The sequence below is a fragment of the Alligator sinensis genome, unplaced genomic scaffold, assembly GCF_000455745.1.
Source record: "Alligator sinensis unplaced genomic scaffold, ASM45574v1 scaffold312_2, whole genome shotgun sequence".
Classification (NCBI taxonomy): domain Eukaryota; kingdom Metazoa; phylum Chordata; order Crocodylia; family Alligatoridae; genus Alligator; species Alligator sinensis.
This window is the reverse complement of record NW_005842274.1, coordinates 474,810-489,427: the sequence shown is the minus strand read 5'-3', so window position 1 is coordinate 489,427 and position 14,618 is coordinate 474,810. Positions and strand designations below refer to the sequence as shown.

Sequence of the window (14,618 nt, the reverse complement as noted above, 5' to 3'; positions counted from 1 at the left end):
GTCTTTGTAGTGCAGGTCTGGGCTTACAGTCTTGGAACAAAAACGCTACTACAACAACCTGTAGTGTTGAAATCCTTTCTTGCTCATTGATCATCACTGGTGATGTCCTAGTCACGGCTGCTTGCAAGTAGTTATTATAAGTGATGCAAGAATAGAGCTCAGGGCAAAACCTGCTAAATATGATCTCTTTACCTAAAATGAGTCATGTAATAATACACATCCTCTCCTTTGACATTTGGTGCAGAGGGCAGGTCTGGAAGGTGATAACATTCTCATTAATCTAGTAAGAGAGGTGTTGCAGTAGCCATTGGAAAATATCCCAAGTCTTGCTGATAGATCTGTGTTGACATTTATTTGCACATTGTCAGACTAATTTATATGGAGTGAGTAAAAAGGAAGCCTTGCTTTTAAAATGAAGTAAAAAATCTTTCCCATTCTCCTTGTTCTGCCTTCTCCCTTTATCACATTTTTCTTTTAATTAATTTGCATTACTCAAAAAGATGGAAACAGTAAGAGCCAAATACTGCTCATCAAAAGATCACTTCCAAGTTTTATTAATCTTTTCCAATGTGTTCTGCTTGAAAAAGAAAAACCCTGCCAAAAGCACTCTTTGGCATGTAATTAAATAATTTAGGGTAGCAGACGTTCACTCTGAATTCTTGGCAGCTGTTAAGCAGGTCAGGTATCCAAGGAGAAGGGTGTAACTTTTAATATTTGTGAATAATTGCTTCTACAAAACTTAGGGCAACTATGCACACTATAATTTTGGCAACTGACATAAACTACAGTGTAGGATCTTTTCTTTATATTTCCCCAGGACTGTGAAAAAGCTTGTAATACAGGACACATTTCCCAGGGTTCTGGAAATCATTTTAATGGTTGAGCAACCCTAATCTTAAAAAAAAATGTGCAGGCCCTATTGTTCAGCAGATTTTCTAAAAATATATTTCAACTGCAGTTCTTATTTTACATTGCTAATGTGTGTCCTTGTTAAGCCCTTTATGTAATCACTAAGGTAAGTCTTCAGAAATAAGTAGGCGCTGCCAAAAAGGAGAGGGGCACTCTAGGACATATTACAGAGAATGAAATAACTCAGCTTGAAGGAAAAATTGAGTCTGCTGTGAATAATAAACAAGATGTGGTTTAGGATGTTTGCCTACCTTTTTAACCATCATCAGCATTAAAATAGAATTCAGGCAGTAGCTTTAAGCAGCAAACTGACTTTAACTGCATCTAAATAGTTTCTTGGCAGGGGAGATCCAGGGATCCACGTGTGATGCCATTGGTCTGCCCACACTGCGATCTATTTTAAAAAAATGACTCCATAACTGCCCTATGATACAGAGGGATTTGGAATCAAAAGGATTAGTGGCCCTACATACTTGTTAGTAATTGTCTTTGACAATTCATCATCTAAACAGGAACATATTACAATTTCAAATGGAGGCTGTAGTCCACTACAGTGCAAAATATAAATATAGGTCCTGTTGGGCCCTAGACAGCAACATTAAGTCATATGCTCCAATGGCCCTCTGTTAATCATGGGGGTACAATGTTTCCAAGACAGGCACTTTATTCCAGTGGCTGCAGACACGGATTGAGGTCTTTACATGTATTTTGCAAATAAGTATCTTAGTGTATGTGCTTTCTTTCCCCTCCCTAGCCCAGTAAATCTCACGCTTCAAAATACCTGTTTTCAACTTCCAAGTATAGTTATGCATTGTACTTGGGGATAATGATCTTATTTATTCTTCTGTTCTTTTAATCTGTGGTGGTAGGATTTATTTATTTCTAAGCCTCACATCATACCAGTCTTCTTTCTTTTCCTTCATCTTTAGATGGTGCTCCCAAGACCCAGATATCAGACTGTGGAAGATATTTTCCAGCAGTTACATCTGGTTTCTTGGCAAGCTCTTCAAGCAGTTGTGCTGGCAGCTTTGGAGTTATTTAGGGTTGGTGACATGGTTAAACCACAGATGGGACTGTGGGATGTCTTGTCCTCCTGAATGCCACTTTCTTTGGACTCACTTAGCATTCTGTAGAGTGCCTGTGCTTGATGCATCTAAATCTCTCATGCAGGTTGTACATAGGCCCATGTGTGGAAATAAAGACAGTGCTCGCTCACCACCTCATGCCCATATATTTTTTTTTTTCTGTAGGCTGAAGTGCTAGCCAGCTCCCTAGTATATATTCCACCCCAACACATTTTTTTTACAATGGTAAACTTCAGTCTTGGTACCAGATAATATGCTGTTTTTAGAAGAAATGTATTTATGAACTCAAAATTGCCAGGATCCCACTATAGAAGTTGGAAACTGGCTGTGAAAGCTAGGAGTCATTTTAATCATTTTATAACCCCTCTCAATGTTGTATCTGCTACCTGCCAAGTAGTCTTAAGGAAACAAAAAGGCTATCTGAGAGATGAAGAAGGGTGAAGCAATACAGCAGTTCTATGAAATATATGTAGTATTGAAAAATAAGTAAAATTGAATATACTGTATTACTTTAGTTATAATTAGAGCTGTGTAAAATCTGCAAAAAAAGAAGTTGGCAAATACTCTATCACAACTCAAGTAGGCTCTTTCATTTGATGGATTGCATGCCTTCTTTTTTTTCACAATTCACAAATGTAACAGATCCCCTTGTTAGGTGGTCTGTGGGAACTGAACCCAGGATCTTTGAATTTAAAGATATCAGTTCTTACTGCTTGAGATACATAATGAGGCTCAGTAATTCAAATGAGGTAGTACAAGCCTCCATAAGTGGTCTAACTACTGCTGTAGACAAAGCTGTACTGGTAGCCTGGGTTATGCAAACATTTGTGGGACTGAATTTATAATGGTGGTACTTCATATGAACTTGGAATTGTGTGGGAACGAGAATGTTCATTAAATGCAATGCACAATTTACTGTTTATATTTCCATTTCATTCACTCAGAGACTGATAATGAGACTTAAGTGACAAATCACACCTTATAAAAAATTAAGGTAAATCATTTGCAAATAACCTGAGATTGAATTTTGTATTATTAACTCTTTTCAAAGTTATAGTAAGTAAATTTAGTAAATAAAGTCATTTCCCTAGTAGGTTAGAAACAGAAAGAAAAACTTAGCCTAAACAAATAATTCAATCATTCCTACCCATTAGCTCTGAAAAAACAGCCCAAATCTGTAGTAATTTAGAACTTAATACTCCCAAACAGCTGTTTATTGAAGAGTTGAGTTCTGGTTACCTGTCCAAAGGCAGCAGAAGGTACAGTAGCTATTTCAGTGTAAGGTTATGGGCATATGAACAAGGTAATGTGAGGTAAGCTAGGGTGTAAACTTGCAGCAGTTTAGTTACTGTCCAATAATTACCTATGTGTTGCCTTTACCATTGGAAAAGAGCATGTACAGAGACAGTTACCAAGGAGTAGCTGGCATGCTGTAATTTCACTCCTTAGCTTACCTCTCAGTAGCTTGTTCAAATGCCTATGTCCTAAAACTGTAATTTTAAAAGACAGCAGTTTACAGAGTTAAAGGAATCAGAACAAGAATGTCAGCTACTTGAGTCTAGATCAGCTAGGACAGATAATAGTCAATAACACCTTGTTTGTATATTTTTAAAGAAAAATCCTTAACTGGCAAATCAAGCTGAGAATTAGAACTACAAATGGAAGGAATTCTCAGTTAAGACAGACTGGTATGATAGCATGATTTTCTTTGTTGCACCTATGTTTTGCAAGTGCAATGTTGCATTGCCAAAAACATACTAGGTGCATTATACATAATTAAGATTACAAGAACTCTGTCCCAAAGAAAACAGCAGATGCTTCGGAGAGTGAGAGTGTATGAACAGGGGAGCATGGCTAGAGTGATCCATCCCCTGTCACTGCTTCCATGGCATCAACCATCATTGGTTTAGAGATGTCAGATGATACATCCCTGATTGCTTTATATAAATCCCCTAAGGAACCTGTCCTCCATGAATGTGTCTAATCCTTTTTTAAAGATAAACACTGACCATTAAGGGTTCACCATCTCTTATTATTATGTCTGCATAATAATTAATATATTAGAATATTATTTCCTGGGTGCAACCGGAATACAAGTGAATATTTTTTGGAACAATACAGGATTACTGCAATGATGAAATCATCAGATAATGAAATCCAAGCTACAGGAAGCTGTGCACCTGGGGAAAGAAAGGCAACAGCTTTTCTGCCCTACTTTTTTGAGCACTGTTACTATGTCCCGACTTAGAAGTTCATGTTGTCCTCATCACATTGTATCTTAAGGAACCAATTTGTCAAGTATTTTCTCTCTGCTTTCCTTCTCCCCCCAACCCTGCTGCCTTGACAGCCTGCATGTAATCAATCAAGGCAACAGTGTTCCAGGTTTTTGTTGTGTGCTACTTAATGTGGGTTTAAGAACATTAGAAAAGTGCCAAAGTTCGTTTTTGTAATGTGACTATTTAAACAACTAGGACTTAAAAATGCCTTTGTTCTGAGATCACCACTTCATAAGGCTGATATAGTGATACAGCACTACTATGTAATATTGTGCACATGTGTGTTAATTCACACACATACATCAAAGAGACTTGATGACATTGGGTAACCATAAAAGCAAAGCTCAAGTTATTTGCAGTGTCACAGGAAACCTGTTGTGTGCGCAGATTCTCTTACAATTTTCCTGGTGTATGTGTTGCACTTCAGAATCCCACACCTTATCCCAGTGGCCCAAAATGTCCATTTTCAGAAAGTCCTCATAAACTTCTCCTGAGAAACATAGGAAACAAGGAAACTGGTTTGATTTGATTTGCTTTTTAATTCCTTTTTAAAAACTTACAGTTTTGAGATTTAAGTTTTAAATCTTAATCAGGTAGGGTATGCTTCGCCATGGTGGCACGGAGTTCCCAGCGGCAGCACCAAGCTTCCTCACCTGGTCCCAATCTGCCCTGCTGTGCCAGGTCCTGCCTACTGGGCTGCAGAGGCCCTGGGGAAAGAGCAGTAGGGCAGGGAGCCTGAAGTGGGCATGGACAGGGCACCAGCATATCAGGGCTGCTTAGTGCCACAAAGTAGTGGCAGGGGAGTGGGGGGACAACCACAGCTGGACCCACATCCTGGTGAGAGAATAGGGCAGGGGAGCTCTGATTTTCCATGATAAAAAACCCAAAATCAAATGCCAAAAATTATAGGTACAGTATAACCTCATAAATCCAGATATCAAAAATCTGGCACTTCCCCCTGCCACTTAGGGACTGGCTGCTGCTCCCCCACCCCACTCTCCCGGATGCAGAGGGGAAAGCTTGCATGCAGCAGCTGCTGCCGCCATTCACCACCCCATGCTGCCACTTTGCATGCAACTGCTGCTCCAGGACCAGCTACCGCTACCCCCACCCCTCTCCCCCGCTCCATGACCAGCTGCCAAGACAGTTTAAAAAACCCGGCATTTTCAAATCTCTGGAAGGTGCTTGGTCACGAGCATGCGAGAGGTTATACTGTATTTAGAATTAATTTTATTATAGTGGATGAGGTACTGGTAGGCTTCCAAACTGCTTTAAAATTGTACGTATATCAATAAAACATTGTGTTCAGCTGATACTTATATATATAGTGGTGTTTCATTTCAGTCACAGAAAAATGCAGATTTTGAGGGTTTTAATCAGAGAATTTGTGATTTTTAAACAGAGATAACCAGGATCCCTATAAGCTATCATCTACTGGCCCAAGATGCAACCTACAGTCAGCCAACAGCCAAAATTGCAAAATAACAGGTGCAGTAATAACAAGTGTATTGGTGTAGCTCGGGGGTGTCAAACATATGGCCCATGGGCCACATGTGACCTGTTAAGGTGGGTCAGCTGGCCCACAGGGCTGGATAACCCATGGCCATGAGTGTAATGCAGCCCATGGGGCATATCGCCTTACCTATGTAAGCAATTGTATCAGCATAGCTCTGGAATCCAGGAAGTTAATGCCTGCTGCTGTCTGCTTTCCCTTCCCTGACCTTAGCCTCTGCCAAAACTGGTTTGGTCACCTTTGGCAACTTAAATCAGCAACAGGGAAAGGTGCATAGGAGGAGCAAGCAGCAGTGGAATTAACTCCCTCAGTTCTGGAGATGTGCTGATACAATGGTAGCTACAAGGTTTAACGCTGTTGTCAGAGATGGATCATCTGGCCTGTGAGAAGCCCTGTGATCTGGATCCAGCCTATATAGCTGAATGAGCCTGACATCCTTGAAATGAAGCCTCTCATACACATACAGTAGTAGGTTTATATTCATCATTGCCTTCAGTAATTCAAGAGTTAATTTTACTTTCACCAGTTTTTGGACTTCTTCAGAGACTGCTTAAAAATCTTAATCTGTCAAAAGAACAAAGGCCTCTTTAATAAAAAAAAATGTAATGCTTATGGCCCCCAAATTTATGCATCTGACTAGTCTCAATTTATATGCGCTATCGTATCCATAATACAGTTCTGACAGGAGTAGCAGAAGAATATGCACAAGTTTCAAATAAAGTAAGACCGCTGTGTGGATTATTGGATATAATATACATGTGGTGATTTCAGTGGTTAGTGAATATTGTAAGGCCAAGTCCCTGGACTAACAGTCTCCAACATGGGCTGCCTGTTCTCTTTGTTGTTATTTATTTTTGCATCACCCCAAGTTACACTACTCTTCACTGCTTGTCACTTTTGACTATGCATCTAATCAGTGGTGAACCTCTTGAGATATGCAAAGGGACATGGGGGAGGAGGCATAGCTGAAATCAAGAGGGGGAAGAGAAGAAGGCAACCAACATAACAGAAGAGACAGAGAGAGGGAAGGAGAAGTTGCTATCCCAGTTTTAATGCTCATAGGAGCATTATATTTCTTCATCTGTTTCTGCTCCTAATCTAAATAACTGATTATAGTTGTATTGATTGTGAAAGAATCTCAGCCAAAATAAATAAATGATAGAGCATCCTTCCTAAAATGTTGGCATGAACTTGTAAGCCCATCCCCCTGCCTACATATTGTCAGCCTGAGCATTGATATGGGGGAAATCCCTTAACGAACAAAACTATAAATGAAACCACTGTTGACAGGGGAAAAGAAATAGCTCAATTTAACGGAAGTATTTTCATTTGAGAGTTGCTGTTCTTTCCTCCTAGTCGTCTAGCCGGTGGAGAGTGCTAGGGTGCTTCCTGTTTGAGACAGTGCAAGGGTGGTTTCCCCAAGGCTTCTAATGTTAGAATAATGCTCTGGAGATATTGCGGTGATAAATGGGTTCCTTCAGTTATATCTGCGTCCTGTTCTCCCTTCCCCATCCTGCATGTGAATACAGTTGCACAGTCCAGGCATTCAGCAAAATCATAGCTCTCTCCTTTGTAAGAAGTAACAGTTCTGACCTGTTTCCTCTAGTATTTCAGCTGCAGTGCCTTCTTGAAAAGTTTATCTACTTGGTCCATTAATTTGAGGTTCAGAGCGCTGTGTTATCAGCTGCTTCCTAGGAAGATGACAAAAATGAAATGGGGAGTTTATGATTAACAGAGAAGTGCTAGTGAATTGGCATGTCGTTTCTGATGTGCCACAATCTATTTCATTATTTTTCACTTTTGCTGTTCATTTCCATATAATAGATCCATGGGAGTGGCCCCTGTCATCTTGTTGTTGATTCGTAGTGTAATGATTTTGTTCTAGATGTCAGTTTATAGCTCGTAATAAAAGCTGCAGGAAGAGAATTCAGCATTACTTATCTTCTGTAATAGAACATGCCCCCTTTCCCTCCTGCATATGTTGCATCTATGCCTTGACCAGATATGACCTATACATTGATAGAAATGTAAGTGTAAGGCTTCTGGACACCTTGATACTATAACCTAGGCAGAAAAAAAAACAAAGGAGTAATATTGTTATTAGTTAGCAGTGCCCCAAGGTTGGTTCCTATTCTTCTTCTTCCTTAAAAAAAAAAAAATCAGCATATTTGTGTTTGACACTGATTATTTTCCTCTCTGTGTGTTTCCATTTCTATATAATTTCATGTGCATATGAAATGCAATTGAAGGGAAGAGCAACAAGAAATAAAGATGGCTCTCTTAACCTATTTGACCCAGTTCAATCAACTTGCATTCTTGTATTTATGTTTCCATGCATTTCACAGTAGAGAACAATATTATTTTTAGATTTTAAAAGTTGTGTGTTGTTGATAAGTTAAGATTTCATATCATGGCTTCCTTTTCTGCTTCCAGGTTTTTCCCATTCGGCCTTTACATTCGGTATTGAAAGTCACATTAGTCAGTCCAACATCAACGGAACACTAGTGCCACCTGCTGCCCTCATCTCCATACTTCAGAAAGGTCTGCAGTATGTGGAGGCTGAGATCAGCATCAATGAAGTAAGTATACTGATTGCCACAAGGAGAAAGTACACTTCTCTGATAACAGACATGCTAGGAGTTGACATATAAAATCCCATGTTTTAGTTTCTCTTAACAGTTCAGATGCACATGACAACTTCTGAGCTTTCCATAGATTGGCTTCATTTTATTCCTATGTTTTCACTGAAAAAACATCCAAAAGGCTCCAAGATGGTTCTTTTCAGTTTGTAGTTATTGTTCTAAGAATTTGTTAAATTATTTAAATGGATTTGATTATGTCACTGGTATTTAGATAAGGAAGTTAAATATACACAGAGCCTTACGATATATAAAAGAAGTGTTTTTCAAAAAGTTAAGTGAGAAAAGCATGCAGTGTAACTTAAAACTTCCAAGTGCTAACCAGCTACAAGAAACTTGATCCAAAATCCACTGAAGTTAACAGAAAAATTCCTTTACATTTAGTAACAGATTTTGGATCAGGTGCTAGAGAAGTTAAGCATAATCAAATGGTATAACAGCTCAAGGCACTAGGAGCAAGGAGTTTGCTGATTGAAGCCTGGCTCTGTTGAATTTAGGCAAGTCACGTAACTTGACCTTTGAATGTGCCATTTCAAAATATACAGCATTTTTTTGGTATCCTTCATTTATATATTAATATTATAGAAGCACCAAGAGAACATCTCTGTCTGCTAGCATAATGTCCTTTTAAGCTGGTTGTAATATGACAAGATCTGTAGAAGAAAAGCCAGTACTTCTGCCTCACCCAGCTGACCAATGTGAAAACAGACTGAAATCAAACAAAGCACGGCAAAAATACATTTGTTAAGTTACTATACTAATCAAACAGGCTCTTACTACACATTAATGTTTATATAAAAAGCTGATATGTCTCTTTATTGTTGAAGGTTAGTGCCTGAGCAGTATGGGTGAGGACAAAAGGGACTGGAGAAAGGGTGAAGAAGGACACATATTTTATAATATATGGTTTGGGTATTTGATGTTTCTTTTTAAAAGTGAAATTCTGTCTGGTTTTCTTATTCTCTTAAAAAAGATAACGATATTGTTTAGGTGATATATATATCTATATCTATATGTCAATATATAGATATAGACATAGATATATAAAAGCAATGACATCAGAGATTAATGCCAAATTATACAACCATATATTTGTAGGTAATAAAATATCTGTTGCTGTCTGACCTCATTTTCTACCACTTAACATTTTGCTGTATCCCTTTAATAAGAACCACATGGTCTAATCCCTTGAATCAGATCTAATCTCTTGACTCTGAAAATGGTACCACTACCAATGAAGTCTGTGTGCAAATATATGGGTCCACATGTGGGTTTTTTTCCTCTTTTTTTTTAGCACTGATAACCACAGGGAAGTAAAAATGATGCACTGCAACTTACCTGAACTGCACTTACTAATTATAAAGTATCTAGTGTCTGAATGTGTTATTTAACTTATTTCATTAAGTTGCCTCAAAATCCATGTCCCTTAATGTATTTCACTGTATTTTATAACAAATAAAATTATTGCCACAGAATTCTGAAGCAATACATAAAAGACAAAAAATAAGTAGATGGGACTGGAAATGCTTCATTGCTAATTGAAGCTTCGGAGAAGGTTAGATGCGACCTTAAATGCCTCAGCATTTTCTTTCATTCAGAGAATATTGATTGACCTTTGATAGTTATTTTTTTTAAATAAATCTCTCTCTTCTTATCCAGAATGCCCTCTTTGTTGCTTCATCCCAGATTTGGATCCCTTGCAATGAGGGAATCGTTAGCTGCTTGCTGTTTTGAAGTTTTATGTTAGTTGCGTGCTGTCTGTGGCACAAACTTAAGAGCAGGTTGATATTGTATACCTAGACTTCCAAAAGGCCTTTAGTATCTCACAATATCCTTGTGAAAAATTGGAGGATCGTGCACTTAACTCCGAGACAGTCAGGTGGGTGAGAAACTGGCTGCAGGATAGGACCAGGGTGTCATCCTGGTGAGAAGTGAGCAGTGGTGTACCGCAGGGGTTGGTGCTTAGTCTAGTACTTTTCAACATCTTTATTAACAATTTGGATGTGGGGGTGAAGAGCTCACTGGCCAAGTTTGCGGATGACCAAGTTATGGGGAAGCATGGTCATGCTTGAAGATAGGCTGCAGATACAGGTGGACCTAGACAGGCTGGCAAGTTGGGCAGAATGGAATCTGATGAAGTTCAACATCGAAAAATATAAAGTGCTCCACCTTGGGATGAGCAACCCCCAACATACCTACAGGCTCGGTGGCACCAAACTGGCTAGCACCATGAATGAAAGAGGCCTGGGGTAATAACAGACCACAGTATGAATATAAGCCAGCAGTGCGATGCTGTACCCAGTAGGGCAAATAATACTCTGGCATTCATCAATCGATGAGTCTCCAACAGAACCAGGGAGGTGATTCTTCCGCTCTACTCAGCACTGGTGAGACTGCAGCTGGAGTACTGCATCCAGTTCTGGGCACCGCACTTCAACAAGGACATGGGCAAGCTTGGGAGAGTTCAAAGAAGAGCCACCCATATGATCAGAGTCATGCATTGCAAGCCATACAAGAAAAGGCTGAGGGATCTGGGACTCTTCAGCTTGAAGAAAAGAAGGCTAAGAGGGGACCTGGTAGCAGCTCACTGCTACACTAGGGGAGTACATCAAGGGCTCAGTGAGCAACTTTTTACCAGGGCACCCACGGGGAAAACTATCAGCAATGGCCACAGACTCCTGGACGACCATTTCAGGCTCAACATTAGGAAAAACTCCTTCACAGGGAGGGGGAATAAGCTCCCTCCAGAGGTGGTGCAATCACCTACCCTGGAAATCTTCAAGAGGAGACTAGACAGTCACCTTGCTGGGGTCACCTGGCCCCAGTTGTCTTCCCTGCTTGGTACAGAGGGCTGGACCTGATAATCTTCCACGGTCTCTTCTGGCCTTACAATCTATGAATCTATGAACTAAAGGCCAAGGAGTTGATCCTAACATTCCAGCTACGGTGAAAAGTTATAGTTTTATACTCTATCCCCTTCTTCATGCTGCAACTATTTTACTTTGCATATCTAAGTGTCTGACAGGAGGTATTTAGGAAGTACTTAGACATCTAAAATGGCCTTAACTTGTCCCAACAAAGTTATGAGTGCAAAAAAGGAGACCTGGTTATTGATTTCTCTAATCCCTGATTCTGCATCATAAAATCAATAATTTTGTTTCATTGATTTCAGTAAGCATGCAGCCAAGTCTTGCATGTGTTCAGTTATTGATTTCATATTCCACTGATAAAATTCTTAATATAGAGCGTCACTTAAGTGAAAATGTTCCTTATTATGCCTAATCTATAGTAATTGTTATGTTGGTATCTCTGTTTTTATGTGCAGCAAATTATTTTAAATTACCTGAACCAGCATTCTTAAAATCTCAGTAAAATTTGAGATCTCTGCAAAGAGTTGGTCATTTTGTTCAGAAGAATGCTCTAGTCAGGAGTTTTTTAGCTAAGAATTCAGATGCTACAATCTATCTGGCAAAATATTTCTTCATTGTACAGCTAGGATTTAAACCAAAACCAAAGAAATGTTCTGGATTAACATAAAAATCATTTAGGAAAATGAAAGCTTGCTTTTACTTGTCGTCTCCACTAACTTCTCCATTTTTTGCATAGTTGGCTGTGTATTTTCAGAGATTTGTTTATATATTGGGTGTGGGACACCACCGTCTTTTTCTCAGTTAAAACCATGTCTGTTTCTCTGAGTAACCCTTGACCCTTTTTTGGACTGTAAAATCAAGTGAAATTTTCTGGTAAGATTTAGATCATTATTTTTGTGTGGCTCTATTTCTTTTCATCCAGTCTAATAATTTATATATCTGACTTGTTATCTGCCCACACAAAATATTCCCACGCACAGCTTTGATATCATAGATGTAGGCACTGTCTAAGATGGAGATTCCCAATCTTAACATAGCCTTGTATCCCCATGCAACCATACATGTGGTTTCTCTTTAATATTCCTTTGCATCAATTTTTCTCATTGTAAGACCCCCCCATTTATTTTTTTCCCTAGGATGGTACAGTATTTGATGGCAGGCCAATAGAGTCACTATCGCTGATAGACGCAGTGATGCCTGACGTTGTTCAGACCCGGCAACAGGCATTCAGAGAGAAACTAGCTCAACAACAAGCCAGTGCAGCAGCAGCAGCAGCAGCAACGACAGCAACAGCAGGAACAACGACAACTGCTATTTCCCAGCAAAACACACCAAAGAACGGAGAAGCCACTGTGAATGGAGAGGAGAATGGGGCACATGCAATAAGTAAGCTAAAGTGCAGAGCTGATTTTCCTTTATTCAGATGGACATTGGTTTGAAACAACACAATGTTCACTACTCGAGACCACTGCAGAGCAGTTGGTCCAGAAAGTGTGGGCCTAGTCAGGAAAGTTACTGTACAAGAGTCACCTATTTGTGCTATGTGCTCCACTGCCAACGTTCCATATTTTCCTGATTCCCTTTGCCAGTGTCAGCAAACTTTTCATACCTGCAAGTTCATTCAGGAATCATAAAAATATGCCCCCTGCTTTCAGTAGGCTGCTCAAACTTTGTCTAATTTTCTAGTTTGTCAGGTACGTTAAGATTATTCAGTTTGTATATAACATGGAACAGATTGCTACCCCCTTGGCTGGAATTTCCCAGTTTATCTAGGGACAGAACCAGCAGACTTTATAAGCTGCTGGACAAAACAATAACAATGACCTAGCTCCCATTTGATGTAGGCCGGGGGCCTTCAGCGGCACATCAGCAGTGGGGATCTTTGCCTTCACCCAAGCAGGGCCAAGCAGGTGGCAGTTGTGCCACCACGATTTTTCCCTGCTCTCTGGCTTCTCTACGGGGCAGATTCCAGCTGGTGGGAGCTTCAACAGAGCTGGGAAAGTTGAAGCTCTGTTCACACTGCCATTGCTTCTCCCTCGCCCTTTTGCTCCTCTTACCGCCCTCCCACATATACACACAGCCTCTCAGCTGTGGGATTTGGTGCAGCTGCCAGCTGCTCAGCCCCAGATAGATTGCGTACAGGCAAAGTCCTCTAGCAACTTGGTCTAGGTCAAGTGGCTCTGCAGGCTGGATTTGTCCTGTGGACCATGGCTAGGGACAGATGGTACACATAAACTGGTTTAAGTGATCAGAAAGTGGTTTAAACCTGTAACAGAACAGATGTTCAGTGCACATAAACCATTTTGAAAATGGCTGAAACTGGTTTGAGATAAACCTGGTTGAATGTAGTATCAGGCTTAGTTGATTTGGGTCAAACTGGTTTATGCAATATCTGTCCCAGACGCCATGCTGATTTAAGTTAAATCAGACTCACTGAGCATCCTGGCATGCTTTCTGGGCTGGGCAGGGCTTTCTGCTCCACAGCAGGGTTGGCGCCTCGCCTCTGCTCCTTGGCTGCAACTCGGGCAGAGACTGCAGGCACAGCATCATCTGCCTGGCTTCCACCTGCTTTCCCCCTACTTTCCTCCTCCCCTCCCCACTTTCTGCTAAGCAGGGATTCCCATCCCCTCTGCCTTACACAGGCACCTCAGCATTATCTAGTGGACCACATGCTGGCTGTGGTACATGCTGTCGCAGACAGTAGTGGCAGCTTAGGGCTTTTGGAGCTAATCAACAGCTCAGCTGGTAATGTCCCTCCATTCCTTCTTTGTTTAAGAAGAGTTTGAACTAATGAGAGAGACTGTTTGTTTTCTGTTTGTAAACACCTATGACTTAGCAAGGCTATCTGAAACCTGGTGGGATTCTTCCCACAACTGGGCGGTACATATTGAGGGTTATAGGCTGTACAGAAAGGACAGGGTGGGGAAGAAAGGGGGAGGGGTTGCGCTTTATGTCAATGAGCAATATACTTCAACCCTCATCAAGACGGAATCGAAGGAGGAGAAAGTAGAAGGATTGTGGGTTAAGTTACATGGGGGGCAAGGAGAAAGGGATTTGGTGGTAGGGGTCTGCTACAGACCCCCACACCAGGGGGAAGAACTAGATTCGGGGCTCCTGAGGCAGCTCTCAGAGACCATAAAAACTAAGGAGGCGGTAGTCATGGGGGACCTAAACTACCCAGACATCTGCTGGGAGAGACAGACAGCAAAGTCCCACCGTTCACGCACATTCCTATCCTGCATACAGGACCTCCACCTGACGCAGGAGGTACACGGTCCCACTAGGGGGAATGCCTTACTGGACCTGGTATTGGCAACAGGGGATGA

General features: G+C 40.6%; 1 protein-coding gene across 10 annotated transcripts in view; it reads left to right on the top strand.

Annotated features, from left to right (window-relative positions):
* TBL1X (transducin beta like 1 X-linked) overlaps nucleotides 1-14,618 on the top strand; it is a 327,967-nt gene that overhangs the window by 238,695 nt on the left and 74,654 nt on the right. For 7 of the 10 annotated variants that reach the window (XR_003095073.1, XM_025209254.1, XM_025209250.1 and 4 more), the window contains 2 exons: nucleotides 8,217-8,362; nucleotides 12,429-12,678. Coding sequence is in view for 9 of the 10 variants with exons in the window: in XM_025209254.1 (XP_025065039.1) it covers nucleotides 8,217-8,362; nucleotides 12,429-12,678 (396 nt within the window). In the remaining variant the exon portion in view is untranslated. Of the gene's footprint in view, nucleotides 1-1,838; nucleotides 1,953-2,938; nucleotides 2,989-5,672; nucleotides 5,759-8,216; nucleotides 8,363-12,428; nucleotides 12,679-14,618 lie in introns of all 10 variants that reach the window. The other 3 variants (XM_025209256.1, XM_025209257.1, XM_025209255.1) reach the window with 3 other exon arrangements.